At 37.3% G+C, this 13,396-nt stretch overlaps 1 protein-coding gene across 3 annotated transcripts in view; it reads left to right on the plus strand.

Annotated features, from left to right (window-relative positions):
* NETO1 (neuropilin and tolloid like 1) overlaps positions 1 to 13,396 on the plus strand; it is a gene marked incomplete at its 3' end in the record, with an annotated part of 67,765 nt that overhangs the window by 38,341 nt on the left and 16,028 nt on the right. For 2 of the 3 annotated variants that reach the window (XM_082479830.1, XM_082479831.1), the window contains exons 5-7: positions 1,590 to 1,631; positions 1,739 to 1,866; positions 13,122 to 13,350. In XM_082479830.1, the coding sequence (XP_082335956.1) occupies positions 1,590 to 1,631; positions 1,739 to 1,866; positions 13,122 to 13,350 (399 nt within the window). Of the gene's footprint in view, positions 1 to 1,589; positions 1,640 to 1,716; positions 1,867 to 13,121; positions 13,351 to 13,396 lie in introns of all 3 variants that reach the window. The other variant, XM_082479829.1, reaches the window with a different exon arrangement.

Consider the following 13,396-nt stretch of genomic DNA (forward strand, 5'->3'; position numbering starts at 1 on the left):
ATAAAACTGCTTAACAATTAATGCTAATCGCCTACTCAATTATATTTGCAGTCCCTTAAGTTCATGGGTATTTACTCACTATTTATATTGTGCAACTGTAAAAGATAACTGAGAAGAACAACAGCAGCCTGGTTACAGAGGGACAGTTTAAAAAAATGGATTTTACAACTCCGATTTTTGAAGTCAACACATTCTCACTGTTCAGGTTAAAATGGTTGATCTTGCTTATAGAGCATTTTTCAGGATATTATTTGGTTATGATTCTTGCTGTCCTGACTCAATTACGGCTAGAGGGCAACAGCAGTTTTGGTGCTGTATTGGTTCTGGTTTTTTTTTATTTGATGTATTTCCTACTTCCAAACTTTCTCTTCGTTGCTTTATTTATAGATTTTTCTACACTGACCCAATCCTGAAATAATAAGATCCGTTCCATGAATAGACTGTATGGCTCAAGCTCTACCTTAGTTTTCCTCTTGTGCAATCCTTTTGAGGCCTGGGCGCTATGTATGTGTCTCAAGAGAAGCGTAATGAAGAGTGTTTGTATATAAGCTATTATCATTATTTTCAGAAAACCAGATACTGTCAACTTTTCAGAAAAGAAACCAGATACTATCAACTTTTCAGAAAAGGCCAATGGATTTCTTTCTTGGTGTTTTTTTTTGGTATTGGGTTGTTGTTTTTTTTTAACTCCTGAAAATCAGAAAAGCAGTGCAGAATATTCATTTTAGGTAGAAAAGCAATGCAAGTGATAAAAATCTCCCAGACAAGACCAGTCTATCCTGGAGACATCATCTTCTCTTGGAATACTTTAGCCTCTTTCACATTTCTGGTTTTGGACAGTATCTTCACCTTGGGCCGAATTTTGTGAAATTATGATTTGTCAATGGATAGCTGTCTATTAAAGCATAGGTCTAAGACCAAACTCATTTCATCTATGTGTTATATCTGGCTATAAAAGCATGATACAAAACGTATCAGGCAGTAAATATAATCATGTTTATCTGATTCAAAATAACACGTGTTAGACTTATTACCTTGTTAGCACAATTAATTCCTTTGTAAATTCTTATGGTATTTATTCCAGGAAGACCAAATGGATGTTTCTGACAAAGAAAGTGTCTCCTCTTTGTCAGTAGGGATGGCAGAGTATTCATAAACACAGAATGAAGTTTAGATTCTTCTAGTTAACTTGAGTGTTATAATCATACTGCAAAATGCAAAATAGGCAAAAGGATTCTGAATGGATCTGTAAATATATCCTCTTTCATTAGACTGATGTATTAAAATATCATGTGGTTCGCTGTGTGATGTTCTTGCTCGCTAGTGTCTGCAGAAATATTTTTGAACTCACTCTTCTGAAAAAGAGACAGAAAAGCAGGATTTCATAACAGAAAAAAAAAAGATTTGGTATGAGAATATTAATAATTTATGCATTAATAATTATTTTCTTGCCATAATTTTGACACATTTCTCATTTCCAATAAATATATGTATAATCATATCACTGAAGTGCATTATCAAATTTTAGCACATTGACATTATAGCCAAGATATTGAACAAAACTAATTTTGTCTTTCTCAATTTTTAAGATCCGGATTTTAAGGACCTTGGCGTTTTGAAACCATTGCCAGGTTGGTATGTTGGGGTTTTTTAAAACTTCGAGGCCTTTGCACTCTGCTGTAGAAAATATTTTTGTTTGCTGTTCAGGTTTCATTTTTTCTGGTATTTTGTTATTCAGTTTGTGAGTTTGAGATGGGAGGACCTGAAGGAATTGTGGAATCTGTACAAATTGTCAAAGAAGGAAAAGCTTCTGAAACTGAAGCAGTAGACTGTAAATGGTACATCCGAGCACCACCCCGATCCAAGGTCAGTCCTTCATCCAGTTGCTGATTTGCCATTTAATTTAAGAAATTGACTTTTCTAATATGTTGTGCATTTCTTAGTACAGTCAGATCTTGTTTAATAACTTTACAGCTTGAACTTGTAAACTATTTTTTTCCTTCTGCTGTGGAAGGGTAATTTGTCACCTGAGCCAAAATAACCTTCTTTCTCTATAAATAATGATGTGGGCAGCATTAATGTGCTTTTTGTGCCATAAGTAATTTTCTTAAATTCATCTTTAATTTTTCTCATATTTTTAAAGAATCAATGTGTTTTCTTAAGTGGGAGGAAAACTTATCACTTCAATTTTCACTATATTTCAAATAACTAGTATAGAGAATAGTAAGGGAATACTGCTGGCTCCCTAAGGTCATCATTGTTTCTCATCTGGGAGCTGTGAAAATGGAGCCAAAGTAAATTCATGTTCCTTTGTACGAGACCTTTAGTTCCTTTGGTTTAGAGTCACAGACAAACAGAGGTAGTCTTCTCATTTCTTTCCCACCACAGTCAGCAAGCCATGCTTCTGTAACAAATGGGAGAGGGCTGCAGTGAATTTAACATTCTTTTCTTGTATTCTGTTTGAATTCCTCTCTTAGCTATGGCTTATCAGTTATTATATGGATTAAATTTTGCTGGCTACACTACCATTTCTCCTCTCTTTGCAACTGGAACAGCTTTGTGCCTCCCACCTATTTTCACTCACTGGGTTAAAGACAACTCCACATTATAGTTTTTGTAGCTCTCTTTTATTGGACAGGAAAGGTTTTACAAGGTAGAATGTATATATCTACTAATGTCTGCTATCTTTAAACAGATCAGATTTTTTTTTGTAAATCTCATAGCAGGCTGTACTGAATATATCTAAGTGTTCCAGCATTTGGTATTGAATAAGCAGGGGGAAGAGTTTCCAGAAGAGAAGTCGTCATTAGTATCAGCATTTTTCTGTTATGAAAGTTTAGGAGAGGAGTTGGATGCTTGGCTCGAACAGACTACGGATAAATTATTTCCAGAATATACTTTACTTATTTTTATTTTTATTTTTTTTTACTTTTGGATAAATTTAATATTCATAGAAGTTTTCAATTAAGTAGATGAGCTTCCCGCTTTGCTACAGTAAGTAGCTATAGATGTAAAATGACCAGACTGATGAATGATTATTGCATATGTTATATACTTAGGTATTAGTAGAAAGAAAACAGGTAAACACAAAATTAGAATTGTGCTTATTAGAATCAGCACAACTAAATAAGCTGATAAAGTTGTCCTGTAGTCTTAATTTCAGTTTATGCTTAGTTGGTAGATAACATTGTGATATTCTCCCTGGATCTAACTCTAAAGTTCTACATGATTCAAAGTCCTGCTAGAAATCCCATATTTATTTACCTGTAGGCTTTATCCACACTTCAGTCCTGATGTAAAAATACAAATTGTGTAGCTTCATAACCATAAACACACTGCGTAACAGAAGAGTGTCACACTACTACTATTAATAGAGCATTAAAGATTGTTTAGTTCTTCATGAAATTCTATACCTGCATTTAGTTGGGTTGCATTTCAAAAAGTGTATACCAGCTAAAGAACATCTGGAAGGGAGAGCAATGAGAGAGTTCTAGAAAACCTGAGGAAAGACTGGAAGTTATTTAATGTTATCTAGAATATTTTGTGAAGGGGCCTGATAACAGATAATAAAAGGCTTTTACATGAGGAAGAAATGCTCTGATGTCCACGTCTATAGGATAAGTCATGGTCCTGGACTCTGAAAGAAAGATTCAGGTTAGATACTAGGGAAAAAAAACTTTAAACTCCAGGGAGGGGATTATGAATGACTGGTTAAGGAAATTTGTTCAGCCAGCATTGCCAGCAATCTTAAAGTGCAGGTTGGGTAACAACCTATAAAAAATAAGAGAAACATTACTAATCCTACTTTTAAGCAGAGGGGTGGGCTGTATCATCTCTTGAAGAATCTTGCTACTCCCATCTTGCAGAATTTTCGTATATCAAGGAAGGATTTATTGGATAAAATTTTAGAAAACCTTTTTTGAAGTAAGATTTATGGTAAGATTGTTTATGGGCCTGATTCAATTGAACTGGATTCTATTGTCCATATTTTACAGTCAGCTTCCTTTGTGCATATCTAACCTTGAACTAATGACATACTCAGTGCAATAATTCAGTGACATCATTCTAATTTATGGCAACTTACACCTATGAAAACAGGCTCTCCTACTAAGAACAGTAAGAACTCAGCAGACGTCTTTAAATCCACATGTTCCTGTACTCTGGGCTGCACAGTTTGTTACTGGGAACTATGCCTAAAAGGCCAGAGTTTCTCAGACAGAGTTTGGGTTGGATCTTTAGATCTTTAGTCTCTTAATTAAACTGTGCCAGAATGTGGGCTGCTTGCAATTTCATTTGGCTTAAGCTCATCCAATCTAAACTGTCTGCAGAAGCAAGATGCAAGTCCTTTCCTTGGTTTGCAATTCCAGATTCAAGCCAAGTCTGAGCTCAACATATGAGCAATGAGATCAGTCAGGGAGTATGAACCTGAGATCTCTAAGCCTGAGTTTCAAACTGACAGTCTGGGTGTAGCATTGCTGCTATCCTCAGCAAGCTGGAATGGGACAGAGAACAGCAAATGTCTTGCACGCACTTGAAATAGAGCCATCCCTGTTTGCCTTATAGAACCAAAAGTAAAATGTTGAAAATGCGTGAAGAACTGAAACTTTCTGGAAGTGCAGAAGACAGCTGAAGGCAGCTTAAACACAATTTAAATCTATACACAGACCTGGAGCCTTGTATTTGACAGTGACTGGTTGCAAAGTGTGTGTTTCTTGAAATCATTCGAAGTCAGTTCCTGCTGAGTAAGATAGTTGTGAATCTGGAGTTCAGAAATACCGGGGGTTCTGCACTTCCTATAGAAGCAGACCTCAATCAGTAGAGAGCAAAAAGGGAAAATGAAAAGAGCTGCTGACCAAATGTGCCAACCCACCCAAAACAGTAAGGACCTGGAGGAACCTCCCCATCCCAAAATTCTTCACTGTTGAACAAAGCCCAAAGGAGAAGTGGATAAGATTATTGCACTGGGATTTGAAAAATTTCAGAGATATCATAGGCTACAGCAGTTGATAAGCAAAGAATCCTCTATCTATGAATAGAAAATAAGAAAATTAAAAGAATGATTGTATTTTCTCACTGTCTGTTACGGGTGAAATATTAGAGGATAGTATTGAAGACAAGTATTTTTCTGTATTGTATGTGTCAGCAGAGTTTCACAATGCCCTCCAGGAAGACATAGCATGTTTGTGCTCAGGTAGTGCTCCCTTTGGTGGGTAACTTTCCCAGCAAGGTATGATTGTATCATTCTCATTCCTTGAGATGTTCTATAGAGAAAAAAAAAAAAAGAGCAGAATTTGATGGTGAAAATAATAAAACCTTTACAAAGATGATGTTCTGATGCTGGGAAAAAACAGTAAGCAGTGCTTATAATCAGAAGCTCTGGTCAGCTCAGGAAAGAGCATCCAAACTACAGATAGGGAAGCTTTAATTTAAACCCAGTCTAGTGGAAGTTATCTATTTAGGAGGAATGAGCAAGAAGTACATTTAGACTGGGCAAATAGTCTAGACACATCACAAGAAATAAAATGAAGTCGCAGGCTAGTTAGGCAAAGTGATGCCTAATTCTCCACCCCACCTGAGCACATTTCTGGGCAAAGAAGATATCTTCACAGGTTATAGGATGCAAGACTTAATAAAAGGCTTAAGAAACTGAAAGAATTAATTAACAAGTATCTAGTTTTGAGATATTTTTGCAGTATCCTTAAACCTGATCTATCTATAAGTGGTGACATTTGTTTCAAGCAGAGCTGTGGGGAGCAGTGAGAGGTGGATGCGCAGCACACGGGGTGGGAGCAGGGCAAGGGTGGCCACAGGGCCAGGACATGGCTGACAAGGAGAGCTGGGCAGGCCTAGCCATGGTGGCCTGGGCACAGTGGTGGCTGGGCTCACCCGTGGCAATGGGGCCAGCCATAGCTTGAGCTGGGGTGGCAGCTCGGTGAGGCAAGGCCGGGGCAGTGAGGCCTGAGGGTGAGCATGGGCCAAAAGCCCAAATGGGACCATGACACTGGCATATTTAAAAAAGATAGGTACTGCTACCTGGTAGAAGCTCTAAATCACCTATCCCTGTTTTCATGGTGGACCTTGTATCCACATACCTGTACAGAGAGTTGATGCTTTTGATTCCAGGTGTTTGACTTTCCGATTGAATGTAGTCTGGAGAAAGAATGGGCTGTTGTTGCACACACATTTCCTAGACAGTTAGGAAGAAACACGTGGTGAAGCAAATTGCAGAGCTACAAGTCTGTATATACCAATCTGTCTAAAACAAAACATTTTCTGTTCTCACATGTGAAGTGAAAACTTGTGCTCTTGCATGAGACCTGCATGAAAAACCATTTAAGCTGTCAGCACTAGCAGACTAGCATATCCCTAATTTTTGGAGGCTTCCTAATCAGATATAGAAGAGAAGCTTTAAGTAGTGCGCTAAAATTTAAAAGTTTTGAAGCTTTTGAATGCTGTTTCCTGAAATGCTACAGAAAAATGAAATTTAGAGACTGAAAAACCTATCAGTCAGAGACACTTTTACAGGCTTCAAATGAGATCCATCTCTGAAGAAGCTCTGAAACTTGCTCACATACAGACAATGCAAACAATATTATGAATGAAAAAAAGCCCAACATATTTATATGGCATCCCCGGAACAAGGTGAATGAATTATGTTTAAACAAGTAGAAAATATTGTTTATCTATGTTAAACTATTAAAATACCTTCTTTGAAACAGGTTTGTTAGATGAAGATGCAAGACAAGCGCGTTTGTAGAATTGTGTATGTAGAACCTCTTCTAGCAGGCATGGTAATACACATGCCAGAGTAGTATTGACCAAAAAAAAAACACTTTTGAGTTAGCATGAATTTATTCCATTCAGATATAGAAATATAACCAACCTCAGCACCCTCAAACCAAATAATTGTTAGGAAATGCAATTAAAAAACCTACTGATGAAAGTAACAAAACATATACCAAAGAGAACAGCAGAATCAGGATGTGATCTACATGTTTCAGTGTTAAAAAGCAGAACACCACCAAGGAGCTGTAAAGGTTGTCACTTGCAAGCATTTTGCCACTGTACGAGAGAAAAATGAGGATGACTTGACAGTTAGAATAAATGTCAGTTACTAGGGACTTGCAGAAGTCTGAAGAAACAAATAGGACAAAGCAAAGAAATCTGAAAAGCTTCACTTGTCCAGGAAAATGGTATTTTGATGTCTGAGCCTGGTTGTGAATCACAGAGCGTTAGAAGAAGTACCATATAAGGTTGTCACCTTCGAGAGACAGTATTCTCCAAACCCCAGCAGAGAGGAAAATATGAGGTATGGAGTTCTCTGTTTGCACAGCATGGTCCTGGACTGTTAACAGCAGACATAAAAATGTCAAAAAAAACCAAACAAACAAACAAAAAAACCAAACAGAATATGTACTGTTAACACTTTCAGGCTGAAGTAATGATGATTTAAAAAAAAAAAAAAAATAGTTTAGGATCCAAGCAACACTACATGCTATTTTAGAAGACAAATTCAGCATTTTTATTAATATGTTTTTTAGGCTGGTATTCTTGTCATCTTTTTGCCTGAAGGAGATTAATTAGTGTTGTACAATCTGTTTTAAAAAAATGGGTTTCCCAGGCCTAAATACTGGAGGTATCATCTTGAAAGTCCTTTGTTAATCATATACAGCTGAACAAGATGCAGAACAAAGCAAAAACCATAAGTGATCACTGAACAATGGGGAAGGACATAGGACTATTTAACCCAGTCCTGTGCTAACAAGAGAATTGACCGAACCTAGAAGCCGAATACGCAAAACCTGGACATTAGACCCTGATGAAGAGGAGATTTTTGTCTTGCATCTAAATTACTTTTGGCAGTTGAACGATGGCTTTTTGTTTGTTTGGTTTGGTTTGTTTTGCATTGATGCATTATAAAGGACTGAATGTCTGTGCACATATATTAAGTCTGATATTCTGGGATATGGTTTGAAGCTTTTCCTGACTGGCCTGATCAATCATGTTGTCAGCCCTAACCTTCACTGATTGATTAAAAAGCAGAACTCATCAAAAGTGATTGACTATGGAGAGATTATAATCTGACCATTTTACTGAGGTGATATATTATTCATAGTTTACAACCAATCTTTTTTTTTTTTCTAATATATGCAGAGGTTTCTGTTGTTTTCAAATTTAAATAAAAAAATAGTAAAACTTATCCAGCATTTCCTTTTTCATTACTATGATAACAATACAAACCTTAAAGGTGACAGGACAAGTATTTAAAATATAACATGACCGAGTGTAAATTACATATGCCACAGTTGCAGTGAGGCTTTACCGGTTTCCTTGCTAATGGTGTTGGCATTTGCAGTGACATCTTGAAACTCAGTAAAAGCTGATACTTGTGCACTAGAAGCCTGTTCTTCTAAGCAACGTGAAACTGATGATTTGAGCAAAGCGTCTTATTAAAACTTTACAACAGAAATGTGAAAGAAGAAGATAGGGCAGTTATGCTGCTTATTCCAAATAAGATGTTCTGTTCAACAAGAATGTCCTGATTATGTTAATATAATGTGTCAGCACCTACAGAAGTGTTATCTTTCTAAAAGCTCCCATTGGCATCGATGAAAAAAGGCTTAATGAAGGCAGATGGTGGCATTTGAGCTTGTGACCTCTTTTTTGTTCATTTGTTTTCTTTTAGGGGAGCAAAGTTTCTTGCCCAATGCTGGTAGAAGTAATGCCTAAGATCTCAGTAAATTAAATAACCAGAAATATTGATATTTTTTCTCTCACTTTCTGCATAATTTCTTTTAGTGAGATCCACATAGAAGTGAAAGTAATCAGAACATTGCCACTGATTTCAGAAAACTATGTATCAGGAACATTTTGCATTAGATAACAGTTTGTCATATAATCAGTTTTATTCTTTCCCTAGGGAAGTCAATTTATTAGTCATTTTTTCTGCCAGTGTGGGTCTTACAGCCAGTGACAGGAACAATGGCAAATATATAGTAATAAAACCATAAAAATTGGCAGAGGCGTGCAGATGCAATTAAATTATTCCAGCTCTTTAAAATAAAATCTGATCCAGTATCACGTTGTCAGTTTGTGTAATCAGTTCCCAGTTTTTAAAAATGCACTGCAGTCTTAATCCATAGGTCTGATCCAAATAAACTTACGTAAATGGAAAGGTACCCGCTAGATTCAGTGAGCTTTGGATGAAGTTCTCATTACTTTATATAAAGTTCTGGGAATAGTTGTGTCCAAGGGAGGCTATGAGAATGAAACTCCAACTCACAGCAGAATATCAGAAATTTATTTTCTTTAATTTATGAAACTCCAAGCCATTGGAGAAGGTGCCATCTTTCTTCTGAAGGATGGATATAGGTTTTAAAGCCAAATATTTCTTTCCAGTGGTTCCAGGACCTATCAAGCTATATATGTTATGATCTTAGCTGAATTTATCACAGAGAGAAATGAACTGGTATGACTGACAGCAGAATTCAGGCTAGGGAAAAACTGGAAATGTTGGCTTCTTCACTGAAAGACTCGAAGTGAAATGCTAAGTTATTGTTCTCTTGATCCCTTCTCAACATTTACAACTGCTACTCTAAGAAATATTTTACTATTTAATAAGGCTAGTGTGCCACCAGAAACTGGCGAATGTCAAATGATAAGCCCATAGAAATAAGACTTTGGCTGTACTTTCATATGAACAATCTGTTTGAACGGATCAGGAATAATTGATGAATGCTGGAAATTGCTGTGAGAGCTGATATTTTATAACCACAGTGAGGATTAGCCCACATTTCTTGTAAGAATGAAAGCTGATATAAATTACATCTCAATCCTGAGATGGGATACCAGATACAAGATATATGTGTGCTTATATATATGTATACACACATACATATGTGTATATATATATGACAGCGGGATAGAAATAAAGAAGTTAACAAGCATAATAGGTCCTTCCCCCATTAGGTGAAGTATAATTTTACTATTGTTCTGCAGTCAGACCAAGGTATTTTTTTCTGGAGTAAGTAAGAGCTTTCCTGAAGAATGCGGTAACACAAAAATATGATATATGTTCATTGCATTATATCTGCATGGTCTATCATATCTATATATGGTATATTAGAAAATAGACATGGTATACGTGTGATAGGCATATATTGCATTAAAATAATTATTCAGGACAATAACATGTTGGAAGCCTTCAGTGTGTTCTTATGAGACATTTACTTCCTGGAAAACAGATGTGTATACAGTATTGCAGAAGGGTTTTATTGCATTACCTGTGCCAAAGTTGGCAAGCACTGAAGCACCCGTCTGAAGCCGGCAGCTCCTGTTAGTGGAGGAAAGAAAAGCAAGGCGCACATTTAACTCCTTGTTCTAAGTGAAACGTAAAGCAGAGATGGACTATGGACTATCCCAGCAGCTTCACAGGAGAGGCTGGGTGCCAGGGTTTAACAGTGCCTGTTTGAGCAGGAGCAATTGGTGTCTAGGAGACAGGAAGCAGCTCTCCAGTGTGTCCCAACTATGCCAGTTGCTGGGGGTGTGTACCATGGCTCTGCCTCTTCCCATTCATCCCTCCCTCATAATCTTGCTCTGGCAGGACAATAGTGTGCCTGTGCCAGCTGGACCCCAAAAGCCACAAGAGGATCTTCTCAAACCACAGGAGTGAGGACTAAGAGCTGATCTCACGTTGCCCACCCCAGTTCTGCATGGTTGCATTCAAGTCACTGAGTGGTCCGAAATCCCTGTCTGCAGTTCTCTCACTGGCCTTCTGCTGCTCATTTTTGCTTGGTTCCAGTTAATTTCTGCACATTTTCACACACTTTCATTACACAGATGTAATAATTTCCAGGAAGTAGCTGATGGCGAAGGTCATCCATCTGCTCGGTGGCTATGGCAGTGGCTAATGCTATATAAACAGAGAAAAGCAGGAGCCAGCCACACTGAAGATGAGCTTTACCTGAGGGGCTAAAGTAGTCAGGCATCAGCAAGACAGAAATGGTCCAAATAGCTGGAGAACACCAAGAACAAGGATTTGGAGCACAAGAAGGAGTAAAGGGTCAGGTGCCTGAGCACCTAGGGAAGGGAGGAAGAGAGCAGAGAATGAGAGACTTGTAGAGGGATGTAACCAGTGCAGAGGAACTTCAGAAATGCATTTTCTGCACTCAACAAATCTTCAGAATCTAAACCAAGCTTTAAATATGACTTTGCCAAGGAAGTAGGCAACCTGTTTTAACAGGAATGGAAACTGCATGTCCCCCAGTAAGAGAGGAAATGGCGACACATGTCAAGACAACGCATTTATAAAAAGTGGGTGATACTGCCAGAAAATTTCAGCAATGCTGGATGACTGAACTCCCGTAATTTTTCACTCCACTGCAGGGGTAGAGCAACCAGTAAATGAAGTGAAAAACTATAAAAATTATTTCTTGATATAAGATTTTGCTATCTGAATATTCCTTTGCGTATTGCTGTTAACTGTTCCATTTTTTCAGAGATCAGTATAAGCAGCTTCCTTAATTTATAGTATTTAAAAAACAGGATATATGGGGAAAGTAGAATTCACTTAACTGCAATTTAATTGAAAGATATTCCTCTGAGTTCTTCTGGAGGATGGGAACATTGGAAGACAATTAAGGATTACCGTAAGAAACAACATACTAGAAAAAGGTTAGGCAAGCAAAATGAAACGTATTATACCAAATTTCATATGCTAGTAAAAATAGTTTTACAAATATTCCTTTCAAAGGGACCAACTGCAAAGCACAACAAGGAATGAAAATGTACTATAATACGCTATCTGAAAAGGCTCATTTAAAAATCTGAGCTATTATTTAAAAGTGGCAGGCTGATAATAGCACATAATTCTCAAACCATAACAGCTTTAATATATTAATGATGTGAAGTGATGAGTCCTGTTGCTCCTAGGATATGCTATGTTTGTATACTTTGTGCAAATCCAGAGAAGCTTTTTTAGCAATTGTTCTGAGCATGTAAAAAACTACCTGAAGTTAATAAGAGTGTTTGTAAAGAAGTATATCTGATGTCTAATACAGTGGAGTTTCTTTTTGGTTAGTTTTTCAAGTGAAGATGCATATACCTGGATGCTGGGTATGTTTACTGGCTTTTTATGCTATTTCTGCCATACTTCACCTTTTTGTGTCATTCTCCTGAAGTCTTCTGGGTATGCTTGGCAGTTTGACTATGTATCACATATTCATTTAAAATATTACGTAGCTTCTCTGTTACTGGAATACTTGATGCTTGCATGAGCAATTGCTTTTAAAATGAGTGGTTTTCCCTATTAAAATCCATATAGAATTGAATATCAAATAATAGCATTTTCTCCTCACCCCTGCTTCTTTTTAGGTAGATTTAAAGAGTTCTTTGCAAAGGGCAAGACATCTATTACATTTACTCGACAACTTAGCTTGTATGCAAGACACATTTCCTAAAAAAACTTTCTAGATTTCTAGCAGTTTCCACGAAATACACTTGATTTCAACCCTGTTAAATTATGTAGATATATACCATAAGGCTTTGTTTAGAAAAGCTGAGATAGTGGCCAAATTGCTTGAGGAAACATAAAAAGATTAATGATTGAGTTCTGCCTGCCTCCCAGATTCTCACTTCCTGAATCAGTGTAGCTGAGTCATATCACAAAGATGACACATATTGACTCTGGGGAGGGAGCAGCAATTATTTGCCTTATTATTTTCCATGTCAGGCAAGTAATAAAGCAATATCGTGCCAGGCAGCGAAAGAAGAAATTTCTAGCTTGTCTGTCCTTCAGTTGAAGGACTGTTGTACGCACTTCTCAAAGACGAATATATATTTGGAAATAAGGACCTTACTGCAAAGAACAAAAATATCTAGATCTTCTGCTAGATTCTACTTTGAAACAAGACAAAATACGAGGAATTATAAAAACAGTGCTCAGTTTCCGTATTCATGCCCTTCCAGGGAAGTGGCCTACAGATCACCAGCTCCAGAAAAATTATTTTGATGGTGGTGTTGTGTAGTCTTTCTCCCACAAGGCAGAGCAAAGGTGTTTATTGTTTGTTTAGTCACTCTCAAATGCCTGTACATGTTACCTTTGTTGTTTCTTTGTTTCATAGATCTATTTGCGATTCTTGGACTATGAGATGCAGAATTCCAACGAATGTAAAAGGAATTTTGTAGCTGTCTATGATGGAAGCAGCTCCGTGGAGGATTTAAAAGCGAAGTTTTGCAGCACGGTTGCTAATGATGTAATGCTGCGGACGGGTCTCGGTGTAATCCGCATGTGGGCAGATGAAGGCAGTCGAAGCAGCCGATTCCAGATGCTCTTCACATCTTTCCAAGAACGTAAGACCCTAATCAGTGTGTCTGCCTTTTGGTTTGTTAAACGATA

This window comes from Vanellus vanellus, assembly GCF_965231255.1.
Source record: "Vanellus vanellus genome assembly, chromosome: 2".
NCBI classification, from domain to species: Eukaryota; Metazoa; Chordata; class Aves; order Charadriiformes; family Charadriidae; genus Vanellus; species Vanellus vanellus.